Genomic DNA, 21,219 nt, shown 5'->3' with positions numbered 1-21,219 from the left:
GAGCGCTTTATAGAAGGTTTACTTTACCTTTAATATTCAGTCCATAGACAACCAAGTAATGTCTATATGAAGTTTCATTGAAAATGGTTCACGATTCCCACCGATGTTGCAAGACTATGAAAATCAGGAAAGAGGCATCCTAATGAGGAATTGGGGACGTAGCTAACAATATGTATGGCTTTTACTAGTTGTGTTAAATACTGCAACTTCCACATCTGATAAATGGTCACGCAAGTTTTCCATCATTTTTATGATAATCTGGCCACACAAAGGGACTTTTCCATGATTATTGTCTTTAAAATACAGTTTCCTCATCTGCGCAATCATGGCTGCACCCAATGATAAATACAAGGAGAATCAGGAAGGTAATTATAGGGGTTGGTCACCTTAAAATGAACTTTTAGAATGATCTAGAGCAGTTGTCCCCAACCAGTGGCTCTCAAGCAACATGTTGCTCCCAGTGGCCTCTTTAAATTCTGTTATTCTGTTATTGTTATTCAATATTCAATTGTCTGTTCTTGAATTACTGAGGCCTGTTTTGAATTGCAATGTTGATCTGAATGTTGCTATAATATACCATAGCACAGCTGATTAGGTAGCACACCCTCTACGTTGCCATTATGCACAGCACCCATGGGCCAAGTGCACCCTGAAACACCTGTGAATCTCTTATGGGCCCTAAATACTGCAGCATAGAAAGTTTAGCAAGAATTGGCACGCCTTGGGATGATGGGTAAATCATAGTGGCTTAGGGTCAGTTTAGTTGGTTTTATTGATTCACTTCAATCCTAGTGTCCTGAAACGAGTTGATCAACAAACCCTGAACCACAGGTGGACATCTCCTAATATAATGTATGGAATCACACACAGAACAAGGCTGTGTTCTATAGGCACATATAAATACTAAAGCACATATAAATATATCTATGGTGTGTGTGCCATGGGCCTTACAGCATCAGCTTGTGTGCTGTTTAGTATACAGGTATGGGATCCGTTATCCAGAATGCTCGGGTCCTGGTGTTTTCCGGATAAGGGGTCTTTCCGTAATTCAGATCTCATACCTTAAAACTACTAAAAAAAAATATTTAAACACAAATAAAACCCAATAGGATTGTTTTGGCCCCAATAAGGATTAATTCTATCTTAGTTGGGATCAAGTACAAGGTACTGTTTTATTATTACAGAGAAAAGGGAATCATTTAACCATTAAATAAACCCAATAGGGCTGTTCTGCCCCCAATAAGGGGTAATTATATCTTAGTTGGGATCAAGTACAGGTACTGTTTTATTATTACAGAGAAAAGGGAATAATTTAACCATTAAATAAACCCAATAGAGCTGTTCTGGCCCCAATAAGGGGTAATTATATCTTAGTTGGGATCAAGTACAGGTACTGTTTTATTATTACAGAGAAAAGAGAATCATTTAACCATTAAATAAACCCAATAGGGCTGTTCTGCCCCCAATAAGGGGTAATTATATCTTAGTTGGGATCAAGTACAGGTACTGTTTTATTATTACAGAGGAAAGGGAATCATTTAACCATGAAATAAACCCAATAGGGCTGTTCTGCCCCCAATAAGGGGTAATTATATCTTAGTTGGGATCAAGTACAGGTACTGTTTTATTATTACAGAGAAAAGAGAATCATTTAACCATTAAATAAACCCAATAGGGCTGTTCTGCCCCCAATAAGGGGTAATTATATCTTAGTTGGGATCAAGTACAGGTACTGTTTTATTATAAGTAGTTTTATTATAAGTATTATGTAGTAACTAGTTGATGGAACTTGCTGGCCATTGCAGTCAATAGGAATTGCTGTGGTTATGGCACACAGAAGGAACTTGATCTCCTATTCTTATGTACTCTAATCGGAAGCAGTTTGAGTAATTCCCTTGTGTTTCCTTCTGCATTTTATTTTACAAACTGGTCATTTAAACAATCAATTTTTTTTTTTTAAATAAAACAACGAACGCAGGATATTTTTCTCCAAATATATATTTATAATATATTATATATAATCTTAGTAAACTCACAGAGTATATACATACATTGTATAATAAATATATATATAAAAATGATTTCGAATATAAATGTCCACAAGACATTGACGATCATATCAGTAGCTTCGGCCATAGGTATTTCTGGTGCCGCGACCCTGGGCTGCTGTAGAGAGAACAGAGTTTATAACATGCCTGGAATGGAAAGTCTGAGACCTCTGGAACCTTTAGATTGGATTATATATTAAGGTGTTGCTACAGGTTTATCTTTTCCTTGTATCAGGCTGGGGGCTAGCTTTCCTGTTTATCATATCCCTCCTATTGTGTTATAATCACTATAACAAGGTAGCTGGTGCTAGGGCTGTGTGCCAGTTGTCAGTAATGGAATGCTTAAAGGGATACTGTCATAATTTTTATGATGTACTTTTTATTTCTAAATGACACTGTTTACATAGCAAATAATTCACTCTACCATTTAAAATGTTATTCTTGAACCAACAAATGTATTTTTTTAGCTGTAATGTTTGTGTGTAGGGGCCATCTCTGTGCATTGTGCCCGAGCTTTCAGAAGGAGCCAGCGCTACACATTAGAACTGCTTTGTTTCTCCTACTCCCATGTAACTGGAGGAGTCCCAAGCCGGACTTGGATTTCTTACTATTGAGTGCTATTCTGATACCTACTGGGAGCTGCTATCTTGCTCCCTTCCCATTGTTCTGCTGATCGGCTGCTGGGCAGGGGGGGGAATATTACCCCAACTTGCAGCGCAGCAGTAAAGTGTGACTGAAGTTTATCAGAGCACAGGTCACATGGCTGTGGCACCCTGGGAAATGAAGATCATTGCTAGCCTCGTGAAATTTCAAAAGTAAATATAAAAATATATTTGCATTACAATGCAGGATTTTGCTGGAGAAGCTCTATTAACCGATGGGTTTTGAAAAAAAAAAAAAAAAACATTTTTTCCCATGACAGTATTCCTTTAAGGCATTGATAGATAAGAGAGCTCCCCTACAACTAAGCCAGGTTAGATATCCCCCTGTTTTAAGCACAGTTTAGCTCATAGCCTTTACAGACAGACTTCATTCAGCAATTCAGGGTATAGTGGTTCTTGAAAAATAATATGTTAAAAAAGAAATCCCTGGGTCGGGTAATATAGATATTGCATTAGAGGCACTGGCTACACATTGTCAGTTGGAAAACTGTCTAAGGAAAGCAAAAGGTTCTCACTACTTGTAACCCTACACTCATAGTTCTTGTGGCCATGTAAGAGTTGTGCCTAATCCTGTGCCAGACTAGTTCAGCCAGCAGACATGTTCTTGGGATGGTTGGTGCTTCATGAGGAACCAGTTCCTTTCAGCAGAGGTGACACTTCGATATGTACCGCAGCAGGAGCCTGTGGAGAGAAACATAATGGGGGTTGAGTCTTAACTACAGAAAATGATGGTTTGAGACATTATGGTGCAGCAGAAGCGGAGGTGAAGGTTTAGGTTTTTTGAAGGAGGAATTTGGATGTTGAAATTCATTCAGGGCTTGCCTGTATTCAAAGTGATGCTGGAAGTTTGAGAAGTTTTAGAAGAACTAGTCTAAACTACAAGAGTAGGAAGTTTGACCTTAATCCCCAAATGAAAGGCCTGTACTGAGAGGCTAAAGAAGCCGCTAAACACTCCATTAATCATACATTAGCTTTATAGAACTTTGTTATGTTAACAGTAAAGTTTAATAAACATTTGGGATGCATGGAATCCAACAACTGGAGTTGACCAAATACCAGGTTCTCCAAACCCAATTGTATATTTAATTTGAGAACAACAACAACATCCAGCAGTTGTCCAGACCTGTAAAGTCACATGTCATCAAGGGTTTGGATTAAGTTCCAGTGAAAATTTAGAATTTGCTGGATTCCAGATCCTTCAAAAAGTGCTAGGATGTGACCAAATTCTGGATTCAGTGCATCCCTAACAGATATAAATGGCCAATTTCATAATGCAAATATCCATTTAATATGGAAGTATCTTATACTGAGGGCTGGTTGCACAGGCATTGATGAAAATTGTCCGTTTGGTTTGGTTATAGTTGAATCCCTTAGATCACAATATAAACCATTTAGTACAAAAATTATCCCATAAAACAAGACCTTGTAGAGAAAGGGCCCTTCTGTGTGTGGCTTCACTGGCCAACTATTAAGAAGACAAAATTTGCCAGAATATTAGATATTTGCAAAACATTCTGGTGGATATGCTCATGACTGATAGCATCTTCCAACAATTGGCTACAGCACAGTCCTCTCAGTAAAGTTAAAAATACAAAAAATATCTAGTGACCAAATGGAATAGGGTTTATAAAATCAATAATTAACCTGTTGATGCAAAGAAAGTATTATTTTAGTAAAAAGTCCCTAATATAATATGGGGTTTTGCTCTTTTGACAAGGGCAGGGTTGTTCATATGCGTTTGTGATAATTATGTACAACAAGTCATCTCATTATTAAGAAAATTACAAGAAAATGTTTTGTTTTAAGGGTAACAATCGCCATTAAAGGTTAAGCTATGGGTGCCAACATGGCCCCCACAATTGAAAGCGATTTGAAGCACAGCTTTGCTTTGCCTTTGCTAATAGGGGAAATATGGCCTGAATTAAGTCTGTTAGAGCCATGACATTAGGCACAGAGGCCCATTGACAGACATTGTTATAATATGGAGAGCTGATAAGGATGCTGGGATTCAGTATATCAGCAACACAATTATAGGATGAAAATGCTGAATATCATAAGTTTTTACCCCAAAACCTACCCTATCTTGCCTTTGTGCTGCACCACTGCTTTGGGTCCCCCTAGAGGGGCCAGCCCCATGGATTGGGAACTTATGACTTGAAAGGGCTCTTGGAATAAAAAAGTACAACGTATGATTGGGCCCATTGCAGACCTATTGGCATGCTGCAGCTTTAGTACCTTTGTTTCACTTGCAGGTGTGGACGTCGTAAATGCGCACACATTCCTGGCAACTCACATAACAGCACCAGTGGAAAATGCAGTGACACTTCTCCTTGCGTTTCTCGGTGCGCGTGTTGTGGCCCCTTCCACAGCACAGGAGGTCACATCCATCTATGCCATGGGATGTCACGTTGCAGGAACGGCCCTGGGTCCCAAAAGATCCAGTCTCTGGATTGGGCTCACAAAAGTTGGGGGAAGTCTCATAGTACACAAGGTCCCTCTCTGTGGGAGGTTTAAAGAGCGAGTATTTGGCCCTCAGTGTTTCAACCCAACCTCGTGATTCCCGATGCTTCTCCACTGACATCTCGGAGGCACTGTCATACTTATCCTTTAGGTGATCCCCAATAGCACGAAAGTCAGGTTGGGACCACCAGCAAGTTTTAACCTCACAGCTGCCAGAGAGACCATGGCACTTACATCGAAGGTGCATGTGGTCAAGAATGGTCTAAGAGAAGACAAAAAGACATTGTTATCAGCAGAGACTGGGCATCTTGTTCAAGTAAAAGGAAGGATAAGTGAAGCAATAGAAGGGAAAATAATACAGAAGAACCAGTTTCGATCTGATAAAAAAGCTTGCGTGTAACCATCTTTCAGCAGGCAGTTATCACAAACACAAGGCCAAGTCTTTAACTGAAGCAATGGGTTGGATTGGAGCATTCTGATGGGGGCAAGTTGAGAAGGAAATGAAGTGGAGTCTTTAACAAAAAGAGTGGTCTCTAGTGACAGCTTTATAAAGGATAAGCAGGACTCCATGCTCCCTGTGGCAGTCCACTGTCAAGTGGAGTTTGATTCAGAATTTCAGCTCCTACTATACTCCATTTTGTCTCCCTTCTCCCTGCTTTGGGCCTCAATGCATTGCCCATCCCTTGGGACCATAGTATCATTATTTCTCACCGCTCTTCCGGCCTCATTGTTGTGTCGGTTCATGGCTGATCTGGCGTCTGGCCTGTTCTCTCGGGCGTCTGCAAATTCACGGGACACCAGAACTCCAAAGTCTGCATCCTCGCTGCAGCCACCCCATTTCCAACCATCTCCAGGGGAGCCTTTGTGGTGAGAGTCACAGCCACAGATTGTGGAGCTGCCTTCAGCACAAGAACGAGTCACGGCAAAGGCAACTCCGGCAGAGGCAATGGCGTGGACAAACGCAGATTCACGGGTGGCTGAAAATGACATGCTTATGTTTATAGTCTCATTATACACGATCAACCCAACAGATTCATTATTGTAATGTATGACTGTGGCTCCCAAGGACCTCTGGCATCCCATTAACCCTTCCTCACCCTAACATTTATTCCTGCTGCAAACAACTCAGTCATGCTGTTTGGCACCTGGGCAGTCAAGAGTCATGCTAGAAAATGCTATAAATCAGAAATGTTCACATACAGCCAATATCTTGTACAGCCTATGTAATAAATAGGTCAATGGCGCTCACCAATAAAACAAAAATATTTCAATGTCAGAATAGCATTGAGAATTTTATACAGTAAAAGACCCTTTCACTTGGGGTCTAAAGATATATAGCTCCCTCTGCTTCACTCTCTTGCTTCTATTTCAATTAGATGGAACAGTTCTAAGGAAAGAGAGAGGGGGCTGCAAAAAAATAGAGACAAGGGGCAGGAGGATATCCCACTGCAGATCTGGGATGGAGAGGCGAAGGGATTAAGTCTACTGTTAAAAGGCTTCCTCCCTCCTTCCCAGTTCGGCCAGTTACCTGCTGGGACGCTCAATCCCCTTTTGTATGCTGGTGTCACAGTGTATTAGTGACATAATGATGGGCGTCCTTGGGACCTGTGTGTGACCAGACTGCCATTTCCCTGTCAGTTCATAGCAGCAGGCCCTTCGGCAGGCTACGTACTGTCCCGTACTGGAGGAGTCCCCCTCTCAGTCTGAGGGTGGGGGGAAGAGAGCAGTGAAAGGGCGTGTGAATAGCCCCAGAGTCCTGCTGGGCCAGGAACCCCTCTCAGCCTCGCAGTGGGGAGGCTTAAACTCCTTTTTATTCAACACTAAGCTCATTTCACTCATTCACTTTCTGTGCTACTGATCCGGCAGCCTCTGTGTGAGAGCAAACCTTGCAGATTCTCATCTCTGGGAACTTGCTCATCATTCTGCCCTTCTCTCACACTTCTCCTCACTCCCTGTATTTGCTGTTCCCACCTCTATACCATGTATGGCTGCTCACATAGGCAGCATCAGCTACTGGGACACGACATTTAGTTTTATTAAGGTATAGTTGCGATTGGTTCCTTTTGTCAAACCTATTAAATTAAAGTATCTCCAAGTATGTAACACACTTTTGCTCACCAGTTTAACCCTTTATCACAGGTGGCACTCTTAAACATTAATACTCAAGGGTATGTTTTACCCAATGTGCTGCACAATCACTTGGGCTTGAGTGGTTCTTAAAGTGTTCATATTAATGTACTGACAAAACCAAAGCTAATATAGGCACTATGATAGATAGGTGCACAGGTTCCAAGAACAGCCATTACAAGGCATCTCCCTCCTATACTCCAGGGGTTACATGTCTATTCTCTATTGGATGGAATGTTCTCTATCTAGTTTACTGGGTCCCCTTCCCCTGACTTGTAAGGTCTTCTACAACTTATCCCTGGGTCATTTTACCCCAGACTCGGGAGTACTTTGTCCACTTCTTCACTAAGGGGTTCCCAAAGGAAATATGGTTACATATCCCCTATCTTTTATACAATAGGGGTCACCTGACATCAGTCAGCTGCCATAGCATTCCTGCTACTCTACATCAGGGAAAGGCTATCTTGGCAGGTAAGTTCTACCCAAGCCATACAGTGTTCCTTAGGGGTGGGTAGGAGTGCCGGCTGCAGTCTACACTGAATGTCATCAGCAGCTCAACTACAGTATTAGTGGTGCAATGTTTGCATTTTTTGAATTGCTCAAAATTCAGGGAATAAAAACAAAGGCTGCAAGATCCCCTAGACATCAAAAACACACAGGTTCTAGACTGCAAGATCCCATGGACATCAGGGGCACACAGGTTGTGGGGATACACTAGACTGCAAGATCCCATGGATATCGGGGGCACACAGGTTGTGGGGATACACTAGACTGCAAGATCCCATGGATATCGGGGGCACACAGGTTGTGGGGATACACTAGACTGCAAGATCCCATGGATATCGGGGGCACACAGGTTGTGGGGATACACTAGACTGCAAGATCCCATGGATATCGGGGGCACACAGGTTGTGGGGATACACTAGACTGCAAGATCCCATGGATATCGGGGGCACACAGGTTGTGGGGATACACTAGACTGCAAGATCCCATGGATATCGGGGGCACACAGGTTGTGGGGATACACTAGACTGCAAGATCCCATGGACATCAAAGACACACTGGTTGTGGGGATACACTAGACTGCAAGATCCCATGGATATTGGGGGAACACAGGTTGTGGGGATACACTAGACTGCAAGATCCCATGGACATCAAAGACACACTGGTTGTGGGGATACACTAGACTGCAAGATCCCATGGATATTGGGGGCACACAGGTTGTGGGGATACACTAGACTGCAAGATCCCATGGATATTGGGGGCACACAGGTTGTGGGGATACACTAGACTGCAAGATCCCATGGATATTGGGGGCACACAGGTTGTGGGGATACACTAGACTGCAAGATCCCATGGATATTGGGGGCACACAGGTTGTGGGGATACACTAGACTGCAAGATCCCATGGATATCGGGAGCACACAGGTTGTGGGGATACACTAGACTGCAAGATCCCATGGACATCAAAGACACATTGGTTGTGGGGATACACTAGACTGCAAGATCCCATGGATATTGGGGGCACACAGGTTGTGGGGATACACTAGACTGCAAGATCCCATGGATATTGGGGGCACACAGGTTGTGGGGATACACTAGACTGCAAGATCCCATGGATATCGGGGGCACACAGGTTGTGGGAAGAATCCATGGACAATGGGACCATGACACAAAGGGCAAAACATTTTATACTGGTGCATAGTTAATGATACTTTTTGTCTGATCAGTACCTTTATCCAGTACTGGTCCAAAGATGGCCAAGCTGTCATGAATGGTGGTGCAGTTCCAGCGGCGCCCTCTAAACTGGTGCTGACATTCTTGAATTCCCAGCTTTATCCCCTCTGCTACACTGGGCATGATCTCAATGTAGTTCCGGCAGAACCGCATCTGTTTTGGGACAAGACCTGGTATAGATCCACAGAGGATTGGCTGGGACCCAAGGGTGCTGTACTGTTGTCCAAGTGCTAAGGACCTGGAGAGAAAGTAATATAAAATAAGTTTTAATTCGACCATAGAAGGAAATAGCTTCTTTAATACATTTCAACACAGAACCCAATATTTACTTTCAAGCACTGTCTGGTTATGTCAAACCCAATCAACATCCCAAGCCCACTTTTTGTGATGACACTACAATGCTTTGCCCAGCTCAACACGGAACAGGCACAGGCCTACAAAGTGTTTAGGGTAATAGAACACTTGGAGTCGGAGTGTTTTGCTGCAATCACCACTTATTCGTTTTAATGGCAATCATATGAAAATCAGCTGACCCACAAGTACACCCCCCATGGATGGCACATAGCAAGCATGCCATGGTTGCTTTGCCTTGGCAATACATGAGAAATAGATATGCCATGTATAAAGCAATTGTATCTATTATGTTGTAGGATTGTAGAATGACTGCAGACACAGATTTCTGGTTGAAAGGAAAATCAGTAAAAAGTTCAAGTTCAGATATGTCAAGGGCGGGGAATCAGAGCCATGGGCTTTGCCTGTTGGCAACTATTCCAGGATGTACAGCAGGGACTGCAAACCTCAGCAGAACCATGTTTACACAGGCCATCTGCACCTCCACATTGGGCCCAATGGTGGTACTGTTTCCATTCTGATAGCGGCGCTATGTGCAGTCTTTGTGTTCTATATGACTTTCAGCAAACGTTATCAGCACCCAGGCAGCTGCAAGGCTAACATGAAATGTCGCCTCTTTTCTACCGCTTATTTCCAACTTCTGCCATCCCTCAACACTCCCACTGACGAGAGACCGCTCTGGCTAAATGGCTTTTCTGTGAAGGCACTAAACTAAAAAGCTAAAGCTAATCTTAAAAAACAATATCAAACAATATGTCCTAACCTTCAGAGACGCAGCAAAATGTGTGTGAACTTACTGCCAAAATGACTAAAAAAACAAGGGACCAGGAAATGGACATTGATTAACCCCCTCTCTTTTGTATAATTGTAGCTAGTTTGGCCAGATCAGTTGCGCCTCCATTGTACCTATGTTTTTACTTGTATGTATAACTTTAATTATGGAGCGCTAAAAGGATATGCAAAGCTGTACAATCTTACAATATACAAAATTACATACAGGGAGGACAAATATTATGATAAATACAATAAAAATGTATAAATACGCAGAGATTGAGTGCCATGTGGTATGAGACACAGTAGGAAGGAGGTCCCTGCACCAAAGAGCTTATAATCTAAGTGGTTTGGTAATATACAGGCAGATATTGGAAGGCAAGAGTGCACCAGGTATGGGCATTGGCCCTTAAGTGAAGGACTGGACAAAATAATGTTTTAGTGCTCCAGAAGGTATAATCTGAGTTTTTTCTTAAAGAAAGTGAGTGAGTGTTCCCTACGGAGGGATTCAGGGATAGAGTTCCAGAGGTAAGGAGCAGGGAGACAGAGGTTTTACAATAAAGGAGCAGTCGGTGTGGATGGTGTAAAAAGATAAAGGCTTTGAGAGGAGCGCAGGAGACAACCAGGAACGTACAGGGAGAAGAAATGTAGTGAGGAGCAGAGGAGTGAAAAGTTTGAATGTTAGTAAAAGTATTTTGTACCCTTTGCTTAACTGGCAGCCATACTAAAGTTATGACTTGGGGCTGAACAGGTTCCCTCTTAGTAGAGAGCAGGAGGATCCTGGCAGCAGAGTTTAAAATGAATTAATTGCATGACAGAGAGGTGGGAGTTTAGGAGGCCGGTTAGTTGAAGATTGCAGTCATCTAAACAGAATAAGGCCATGGATTAGTGTTTTAGTAGTAACTTGTGATAGAAAGGGGCGTATTTTGGCAATATTCAGGTTTTGGCAGTGTCATTAATATCATTAGAGAAGGAGAGGGGCTGGTCAAAGATAACCCCAAAGCAGCATGCTGATTTAACAGGGTTAATGGTCATGCCATCAATAGTAATGGTGAAAGGAGGAGAAGGGCTAGGTTTGGGTGGGAAGACCATGAGCTCTGTTTAAGCTAGGTTGGGTTTGGTTCATCCAGGAGGAGATAGCCAGGAGGCAGTATCAACTTTTAAATTCCCTGCTACAGAATCATACACCCCCCCAGCTATCATACACACTTTGCCCTTACACTGACTGGCACCTTGCTTTCCCACCTGTATGCTAGCCTCACCAGACACAATTCAAGAACTTATCTTGTAATTTACCATGTGAAAACTCCATTGAGGTCTATGGGGAAATGACTGAAATGAAGATGGGGAAATAAAATCAATTTGAGTAGATTAAGGAGAAAAAAATGCTCTCCTCAAATTTGATCTAACCCAATATTTTCACAAATGTCAAGTCCCATCTTCCATCATGAAGCCCTTCCAATTCCCCCCCCCCCGGTTGACTTAATTCTTTCAAAGCTACACTTTTATTCTGGTAACACATAACTGTGTTGATTTGTGAACCCCCTCCCTTTCCTACCTCTACCCCTGACTAGGCACACTCCATGCATTAGTGAGCCCTCTCTCCTGTTCCTCGGGGAGACCTCATTACAGAGGGCTTAAGACTCCAGATCTGTAGTGTATCCCATCCAGAGAAAGCCTGCCCAGACAATACTGCTCATCCCAAAACCTAATCCTCACACAATAAGGATTAGGATTCTCCGGATATTACCTACTGGCCACCCATTCCAGGTCAGCCAGCTGGGTACCTCAGAAATGTTCTAAGGGCAGGCAAGATCTAGCTGGACCAGATTCCTGCAAGTGGAAGACTCCAAAACTCAGGGCAGGATCACGAAGCACAGGCTCCTGTTTACCTGGACATATCAGTAGTGAGAAGACTGACACAATGAAAATCAAGTCAGAGGACACTGTATACATAGGGGCATATTTATTAACATTGGAGACAAACATCACTGGTAAAGTTGCCCAGAGTAACCAATCGGCAATTAGATTTGAACAGTCAACTACAAGTTAGAAAATAAAAGCAAAGATCTGATTGGTTGATATGGGTAATATCAGCAGTGATGTTTGCCTCCAATGTTAATAAATACACCCCGTAGTGTTTTGATTGGCTTTATCTGGTTTAGGGATCTAAAAGACAGGAAATGATCGGATGATTGTTGCATTTTGGCATTTTAATTACAATGGGTCTCCATGAAATGGTGCCTTCCCTTTACTAATAATAATAAACATCAGATTATGCCACAGGCATGTATCCTGAGGGTATGCATCAGACTTTATATCATACGCAGGTATCAGATTATACATCACAGGCAGATACAGGGACAAACACTTAATGAAGAGGAAAGTCTTCTAATAGAAGTGCCAAAATGCATCCTGGGATGGGATCTATTATGTAGAAAGCTTATCACCTTGGGTTTTCCATATTATGGGTCTTTCTGTAATATGGGACGCTATGCCATAAAGGGCTAGGATACCCCTCTGTTTGACAGGTGTTCAGCAATTAGAAATAAAACTACGTTTTGCCTGTTTTTTTAATTAAAGAAGTTTCAGTTAACGTCTATATACTGTATATAAGGGCCAGTTCTTAGCAGATTTTCAGTTGGTCTTCATTTTTTATAGTTTTTTAATAAAATGCCTTCTACTTCTGACTCTTTCAGGCCCAGGCAGGCAAAAAACTATTGCTCTGTGAGGCTACAATTTCACTGTTATTGTTTATTTGCATTACTTATCTTTCTATTAGGACCCACTATTCATATTCCAATTTCTCATTCTAACCACGGCCTGGTTGCTAGGACCATAACAACCATATAGCTGCTAAAATCCCAAACTGGAGAGCTGCTGAATATAAAGCTTAATGGTAAATTCTTAGATGTTGAATTTCCTTGAATACAATGTAATCATGCAGCGTAAAAAATGATATTTCTGTAAAATTTTGTACACTTGTTTTTAAGTATTCCTATTGGTTTTGTAAAGGGGATGTTCAGCTTTGAGTTAATTTTTAGTATGATTGTAGCGAGTGCTATTGTGAGTCTTCATTTTATATTATTTGTGGTTTTTGAATGATTTCACTTTTTCTTCAGCAACTCCCCCCAGAATTTCAGCACTTATCTTGTTGCTAGGGTTTAAATTACCTTAGAAACCAGGCAGTGGTTTGAATAAGAGACTGAAATATGAATAGGAGAAGCCTGAATAGAAAAATAAGTAATGAAAAGTAACAATAACAATACCATTGTAGCCTCACAGAGGAATAGGTTTTTGGCTGCCGGGGTCAGTGACCCCCATTTGAAAGCTGAAAAGAGTCAGACGAAGAAGGGAAATTACTATAAAAAAAACTAAATAATGAAGACCAATAAAAAAGTGGAATAGAATTGACCAGTCTATGAAATGCAGGTATGGGACCTGTTATCCAGAATGCGCAAAACCTGGAGTCTTCTGGATAAAAGCTTTTTTGTCATTTGGATCTCCATACATTAAGGGGCTGATTTACTAACCCACGAATCCGACCCGAATTGGAAAAGTTCCGACTTGAAAACGAACATTTTGCGACTTTTTCGTATGTTTTGCGATTTTTTCGGCGTCTTTACGAATTTTTCGTTACCAATACGATTTTTGCGTAAAAACGCGAGTTTTTCGTAGCCTTTACGAAAGTTGCGTAAAATCTTGCGATTTTTCCGTAGCGTTAAAACTTACGCGAAAAGTTGCGCCTTTTTCGTAGCGTTAAAACTTAAAAGGTGCAAAGTTTCGCGTAAGTTTTAACGCTACGAAAAAAGCGCAACTTTTTGCGCAAGTTTTAACGCTACGAAAAATCGCAAGATTTTACGCAACTTTCGTAATGGCTACGAAAAACTCGCGTTTTTACGCAAAAATCGTATTGGTAACGAAAAATTCGTAAAGACGCCGAAAAAATCGCAAAACATACGAAAAAATCGCAAAATACCGATCTTTACGAAAAAAACGCAATCGGACTCATTTCGACCCGTTCGTGGGTTAGTAAATCAGCCCCTTAGTCTACAGAAATGTAAACATAACATTCCAATAAGGATTAATTATATCTTATTTGGTATCAAGTACAAGTTTCTGTTTAATTATTACAGAGAAAAGGGAATCATTTAACCATGAAATAAACCCAATAGGGCTGTTCTGCCCCCAATAAGGGGTAATTATATCTTAGTTGGGATCAAGTACAGGTACTGTTTTATTATTACAGAGAAAAGGGAATCATTTAACCATTAAATAAACCCAATAGGGCTGTTCTGCCCCCAATAAGGGGTAATTATATCTTAGTTGGGATCAAGTACAGGCACTGTTTTATTATTACAGAGAAAAGGGAATCATTTAACCATTAAATAAACCCAATAGGGCTGTTCTGCCCCCAATAAGGGGTAATTATATCTTAGTTGGGATCAAGTACAGGTACTGTTTTATTATTACAGAGAAAAGGGAATCATTTAACCATTAAATAAACCCAATAGGGCTGTTCTGCCCCCAATAAGGGGTAATTATATCTTATTTGGTATCAAGTACAAGTTTCTGTTTTATTATTACAGAGAAAAAAATAAATCATTTTTAAAAATTTGAATTGTTTGATTAAAATGGAGTCTATGGGGAATGGCCCAGTAATTGGGAGCTTTGGTTTCCAGATGATGGATCCCATAACTGTACTACTTGAACTAGGTGAACTAATGAACTAAAGGCATTTAATAATATTTTTTCACAATTTGTATTTTTTTGTACCAAAATACAATTTTGTTGAGGAAAAAAATTAGATTTTTTTTTTTATGATTTATTATGCAATAAGACCTGAAAAAATATACGCCATGTTAAAGCTGTTGTGATTGCGTAGAAACCAATGGCAGGTGTCCTTTGTACAACTGGAAGATCTTTCTTTGCTTTGTGGTTTTTTCCCTGTCATTTGTGCGACAATATGAAAAAGTTGTGGTTTTCAATCTTTTCCACTTTTCTTTTTTCTTTGTGCTTTTTCAGTTCGGATCTTTTGCTAAATGACTGACAATTGTGGAAATTTAGTTTAGTCATAGTTTCGAAAAATGTATTGTACAGCGCTGCGGAATATGTTGGTGCTTTATAAATACATGGTAATAATAATAATAATAACTGAATAATCTGAATGTTGACTTCATTGAAATCATAAATAAACAGCATTTAAATAAAATCCCATTCAATAAACAGGGGTCTGCCATCAATATTTTACATTTGACACTTCCAATTTGTTCTTGAAACCAATTGAAATTCATTCATATCTATTTCTTTATATATCTATTGGTGGAATTATTGTTTTATTTTAACCAATAACATCTTTCCAAACTGATTAGAATTCATTCAAAGCCCCGTCTGAAAACCTGCAGATTAGAAGCAAACTTTTTTCTTTTTACTCTAAAGCAATGTTAACTATTTAAATGCCAGAATTTACCAATAATTAAAACAAAAGAATTTAACATATAGTTTTCTCATACCAGAGCTCATTGACAATGTACAATTTTAATAGCATAGAAATTTGTAAAAAGACTTTGAAAAAATAAGAATGTTTTGGGGTTCTTGATGGGGTTCTTAGCAGAAATCAGAGATAAGTTGGGGAAATAAAGAGCTTTTATTGTTGATGTTGATCCAGGGACTGGTCCGATTGCCATCTTGGAGTCAGGAAGGAAATTTTTCCCCTCTGTGGCAAATTAGAGAGGCTTCAGATGGGTTTTTGCCTTCCTCTGGATCAACTAGCAGTTAGGCAGGTTATATATAGGCATTATGGTTGGACTTGATGGATGTATGTCTTTTTTTCAACCTAACTTACTATGTTACTCACTATATTACTAAGTTTCCTTAATCAGAGTAACGCCAAAGGGCAAGTTGCACATTGCAGAGTGGATATTTCAGAGGCTTTATTCATGATTACTAACCATATCTTCAAGTCCATAGTGGAAAGGCATGGTGGGCTACAGCAGAGCTCATGTCTGGGAGGGGTCGAAAAAAGAAAATCTCACAATTTCACTAATATTAATCTGTGTGGTATGTACCCTTTATTCATTTACACTGAAATACAGGCAATGTCATCTCATCAGAATCTGCATGTTCTTACCAACCAGTAAACATACCATGTCAGCTGCCCATAGTAAGTCTAACCCTAAGTTGCAATATTATCAAATGTATTATTACAGGTATAGGTTTTCCAGATAAGGGATCTTTCCGTAACTTGGATCATCACACCTCAAGGCTGCTAAAAATCATTTAAACATGAGAAGAAACCCAATATGATTGTTTTGCCACCAGTATGGATTCAGGCAGCTGAGTTACCATCAAGTACAAGGTACTGTTTTATTATTACAGAGAAAAGGGAATCATTTAACCATTAAATAAATCCAATAGGGCTGTTTTGCCCCCAATAAGGGGTAATTATATCTTAGTTGGGATCAAGTACAGGTACTGTTTTATTATTACAGAGAAAAGGGAATCATTTAACCATTAAATAAACCCAATAGGGCTGTTCTGCCCCCAATAAGGGGTAATTATATCTTAGTTGGGATCAAGTACAGGTACTGTTTTATTATTACAGAGAAAAGGGAATCATTTAACCATTAAATAAACCCAATAGGGCTGTTCTGCCCCCAATAAGGGGTAATTATATCTTAGTTGGGATCAAGTACAGGTACTGTTTTATTATTACAGAGAAAAGGGAATCATTTAACCATTAAATAAACCCAATAGGGCTGTTCTGCCCCCAATAAGGGGTAATTATATCTTAGTTGGGATCAAGTACAGGTACTGTTTTATTATTACAGAGAAAAGGGAATCATTTAACCATTAAATAAACCCAATAGGGCTGTTCTGCCCCCAATAAGGGGTAATTATATCTTAGTTGGGATCAAGTACAGGTACTGTTTTATTATTACAGAGAAAAGGGAATCATTTAACCATTAAATAAACCCAATAGGGCTGTTCTGCCCCCAATAAGGGGTAATTATATCTTAGTTGGGATCAAGTACAGGTACTGTTTTATTATTACAGAGAAAAGGGAATCATTTAACCATTAAATAAACCCAATAGGGCTGTTCTGCCCCCAATAAGGGGTAATTATATCTTAGTTGGGATCAAGTACAGGTACTGTTTTATTATTACAGAGAAAAGGGAATCATTTAACCATTAAATAAACCCAATAGGGCTGTTCTGCCCCCAATAAGGGGTAATTATATCTTAGTTGGGATCAAGTACAGGTACTGTTTTATTATTACAGAGAAAAGGGAATCATTTAACCATTAAATAAACCCAATAGGGCTGTTCTGCCCCCAATAAGGGGTAATTATATCTTAGTTGGGATCAAGTACAGGTACTGTTTTATTATTACAGAGGAAAAGGAAATTATTTTCAAAAATTAGAATTATTTGCTTATAATGGAGTCTATGGGAGATAGCCTTCCTGTAATTTGGAACTTTGTGGATAATGGGATCCTTTTATATATATATATATATATATATATATATATATATATATATATATATATATCTTTTCAGTGTCTATGTACATAAAGATACACATGTTTTTGGGATATTTTCCCACTGTTTTTTGATGCAACAATTCCACTAAAGCCCCTACTTCCATAACTGTGTTTGTACTGCTAAACTGCACTTAGCTTACACACTAATGAAAATGTATTTGGTGTATTCATAATAATGCACAAATTTTCTATTGTATCTTTCTCGTTTCTTACCCATATATACACATATGTATCATCCTCCTTGTACTTTCTTTTAACTTTCTCTCACCTTTCTGTTATGCCCTGTATCCCCATACATATATCTGAATATGTCTATATATATATATATATATTTATAAATACAATTAAAAATGAACAGATGCCAAGGTCCTAGTAAGTGTAGAATAGAACCACTGAGTTCATCTGAGCTTGAATAGTATCACAAGTGTTCATCCAAAATCCAACATTTTAGTAGTGACCTACAATTTTGTATAAACACTTAATAAATACTATAGACCTGTTGGGTGCAATAAGCTCTGCCTGTGTGCCTCTATGTCTACTACCTACCTATTATATAAAGAATATATCTTAATTATTTACTTCTATATCACAACCAAGCTCATAACTGGAACAGTTATTCCGACTTAAAGCCTTTCATTGTGTTCCAGGCTTTGTTCGCTCCCCTCTGATATAAATATACAGAAATATAGTTGTAACCATCACCATGCTAGTTCTATATAAAGCTATCGAATAAGCACTCATCCCAAATCTCACTCTGAATGGCCTTCAGGCTGGGCCCCCTTAGCCCATAACAAGGTTACAGATATATAGAAACATTGGGGTAACAGTCACCCTGCTATAGTTCCAGGGGTACCCAGGGCACAAATAAGCACTCACCCCAAATCCCCCCCTAACTGGCCTTCAGGCTGGGCCCCCTTAGCCCATAATAAGGTTACAGATATATAGAAACATTGGGGTAACAGTCACCCTGCTATAGTTCTAGGGGTACCCAGGGCACAAATAAGCACTCACCCCAAATCCCCCCCTAACTGGCCTTCAGGCTGGGTCCCCTTAGCCCATAACAAGATTACAGATATATAGAAACATTGGGGTAACAGTCACCCTGCTATAGTTCCAGGGGAGTCCAGTACAGGCTGGGACCCTCCTCCACCGCATTAGGTCCATTCGGGGAGCCATTCCCACATTTTGGAAACCAGAGATGAGTGCTTTGATTAATAATTAGGCCACAACTACATTCAAAACACAAGATCAGTAAAACAAAGGAGTGAAAGGGTAGGAATCTCATAGGACAGAGGATGTCCTGCTTCAAAGTAAATTGGGTTCATATAATAGTTTATAATACATGCTCAGGGATACACATAAAACAGGATAACAGAACAAAAGGAAGATGGGTATGGGGGTCTTTAACATAAGGATCAGGCTAGACAGGGTTTAGGGGGAGATTTTGTTCAGTGGAGGTTAGGAAGGTGTGTATGGTACCCAGTGGGAATAGCCAAGTGCTCCTACCTGCCATGTAGCGGAGTGAGGAGGGTAATAACAATAAAGCGCAGTAGATCGCTTACCACCAAATGGGGTAACCTGCCAATACTGGGGCAGCTGAGAAGATCCAGAGGAAGTGTAAGAGACGAAGTCTGTCCATGGGGGGCGCTGAGTTTCCCTGGAGAAATCGGCAGGTGTTGGGGGAGTGAGTAGACCCTAATGGGGAGGTGAGGTACGTTCCATGTGAAGCAGGGTCTCTTCTCTCTCTCTGACTGTCTGTTTTTGGGGGCAGGGGTGTAGGTGCATTATATAACCTTGCTTGTCTGATTATGGCGAGGGGAAAGAAAAAAGCTGAATGTCATAAGGCAGCCAATCCCTGAGCACTGGGACAAGGTAAGGGAATCCTCCCTACTTAGGACTGTCAGTCAAGAAGCTCCCCCCCCCCCCGCACTACACCCAGGATGCTAATTCCTCACCCCCTCCCCTCTCTATGCTCTCCAGTTCTGCATCTGCACTTTCCTCCTCTTCTGCACTACCCTTTGCCTTCAGCACTACAACTCCCATCATCCTCATCGGCATTCTGCAGCAATTAAGAACTATTAAACAGACATAGACTAAGGGGCACATTTACTAATCCACGAATCCGAATCACGAATGGGAAAAAATCGGATTGGAAACGAAAATTTCTGAAGATCGCAAATATCACGAAAATGCTTACGAAAAAATCGTATTAGTCACGAAAATATCACATTGGCGATCCGAAAGTCACAAAATTTTCGTACCGAACAATTGTAAACAGTGGTAAAACCTTTCCGATTTTTTTGTGCAAACGTCCGAAAAAGTCGTGCGGCGTACGAAAAAGTCGTGCTGCGTACGAAAAAGTCGTCCGGACGCCCGAAAAAATCGGCGAAAATACGCTCGTAGCGTTCGCATGAACGCTCGAGCATTCGTGCCTTTGTAAATGTGCCCCTATGTCTTGGTATCCAAATAAATGTATATTTAGATGTATGAACGTATTGACTTGGTTGTGTGCTGATAACTGATCCTTTCTGTGGCTTCTAGCACCCCAACGTTGGGTCAATTAAATAAGGTATTATCTGGCGAGGTTGCCAAACGAGCGGATCCTTACCCAATTTGCCCCCCAACACCCTTGGGCAAATGGGATGATCTTATAATTTTGTTCCCGAGCCAATAATTGTATTAGAATGAGGACTTGTCCCCCCATGTGTCTGTGATGGGCCCTGTGGGGTTGTGGGTCTGGGTGCATTTGCACCCCCTGAACCCTCAGTAGTTACAGCAATGTTGCCTAATAGATTTTCAGCCAGAAAAGTCCCCATAAAATGTTTGCACCCATAGTAGGTGGCATTTGGTCACCTGCTCACATTCAAACATCTGATTGGTTGCTATGGGTTACTAGACTTGGGTGCTTCATAGTGTTTTCAATTGAACACAAAAGTAGTCAGTCATTTGTACCAAAAATCCCATTTATTAAAGGGACTTGGGTTAACGTGAGCTCCTCGCACTTCTGTATAGTTGCACTCAGCCTTCCCCTGTTCTGAATGAAGCATAATTGGGCCTATTGGCTCAGGGGAGCTACTGGTACCTCCAAACCAGGCGCTAGCGGTAGGTTTCCCACAGTGGCCCGGGCCAATCCCCACAGCGCAGTTGCACCTAAATAATAGGGAGCACTTGTCCCTCAGAAATGACACCAACAGGGGAGATTTTTTGCAGTTGTGTCTAATTCACATCACAGCCACAGTATATCATGGGGCTTATTCCCCTTCTCTCCCACACACACAGCTCTCTGTCTGTCACACATGGCTCTGGGCTACCTAGTGGCGCTCTGCTCTAACGCACGCTTGAGGGCCATTTGCAGTGAGATAGGGAAAATAAAGCTCTGCCTTAAGCCTAAGTGAAAAGCCCCCTGTGGGGAGTGTCTCCCGGGAGACTCTAAACTGTCCGACAACCAGCCAGGATCTTCCCACAGCCCCAAGAATAGGGATAGTGAAGCCCGGGTTAACCCCTAAATGGCCATACCCCC

The 21,219-nt window shown here is 40.8% G+C and overlaps 1 protein-coding gene across 2 annotated transcripts; it reads right to left on the bottom strand.

The window, feature by feature from the left end:
- Positions 1-2,913: 2,913 nt before the first annotated feature.
- wnt3 (Wnt family member 3) lies at positions 2,914-19,531 on the bottom strand. 2 transcript variants are annotated; one of them, XM_012971508.3, is made up of 5 exons: positions 19,262-19,531; positions 9,031-9,272; positions 5,882-6,147; positions 4,946-5,432; positions 2,914-3,391 (listed from the first exon to the last, which is right to left on the bottom strand). In XM_012971508.3, exons 1-4 carry the CDS (start codon positions 19,336-19,338, stop codon positions 4,953-4,955), a joined length of 1,065 nt encoding a protein of 354 aa, XP_012826962.1. In that variant the 5' UTR covers positions 19,339-19,531; the 3' UTR covers positions 2,914-3,391; positions 4,946-4,952. The 2 variants fall into 2 exon arrangements, with proteins under 2 accessions (XP_012826962.1, NP_001096552.1); NM_001103082.1 differs by lacking the exon at positions 2,914-3,391 and having other exon boundaries at positions 4,953-5,432; positions 19,262-19,338.
- Positions 19,532-21,219: the final 1,688 nt, after the last annotated feature.

Source organism: Xenopus tropicalis, chromosome 10 (genome assembly GCF_000004195.4).
Source record: "Xenopus tropicalis strain Nigerian chromosome 10, UCB_Xtro_10.0, whole genome shotgun sequence".
Lineage (NCBI taxonomy): Eukaryota > Metazoa > Chordata > Amphibia > Anura > Pipidae > Xenopus > Xenopus tropicalis.
The sequence above is the reverse complement of the archived record's forward strand: the minus strand, read 5'-3'. Positions and strand labels throughout refer to the sequence as shown.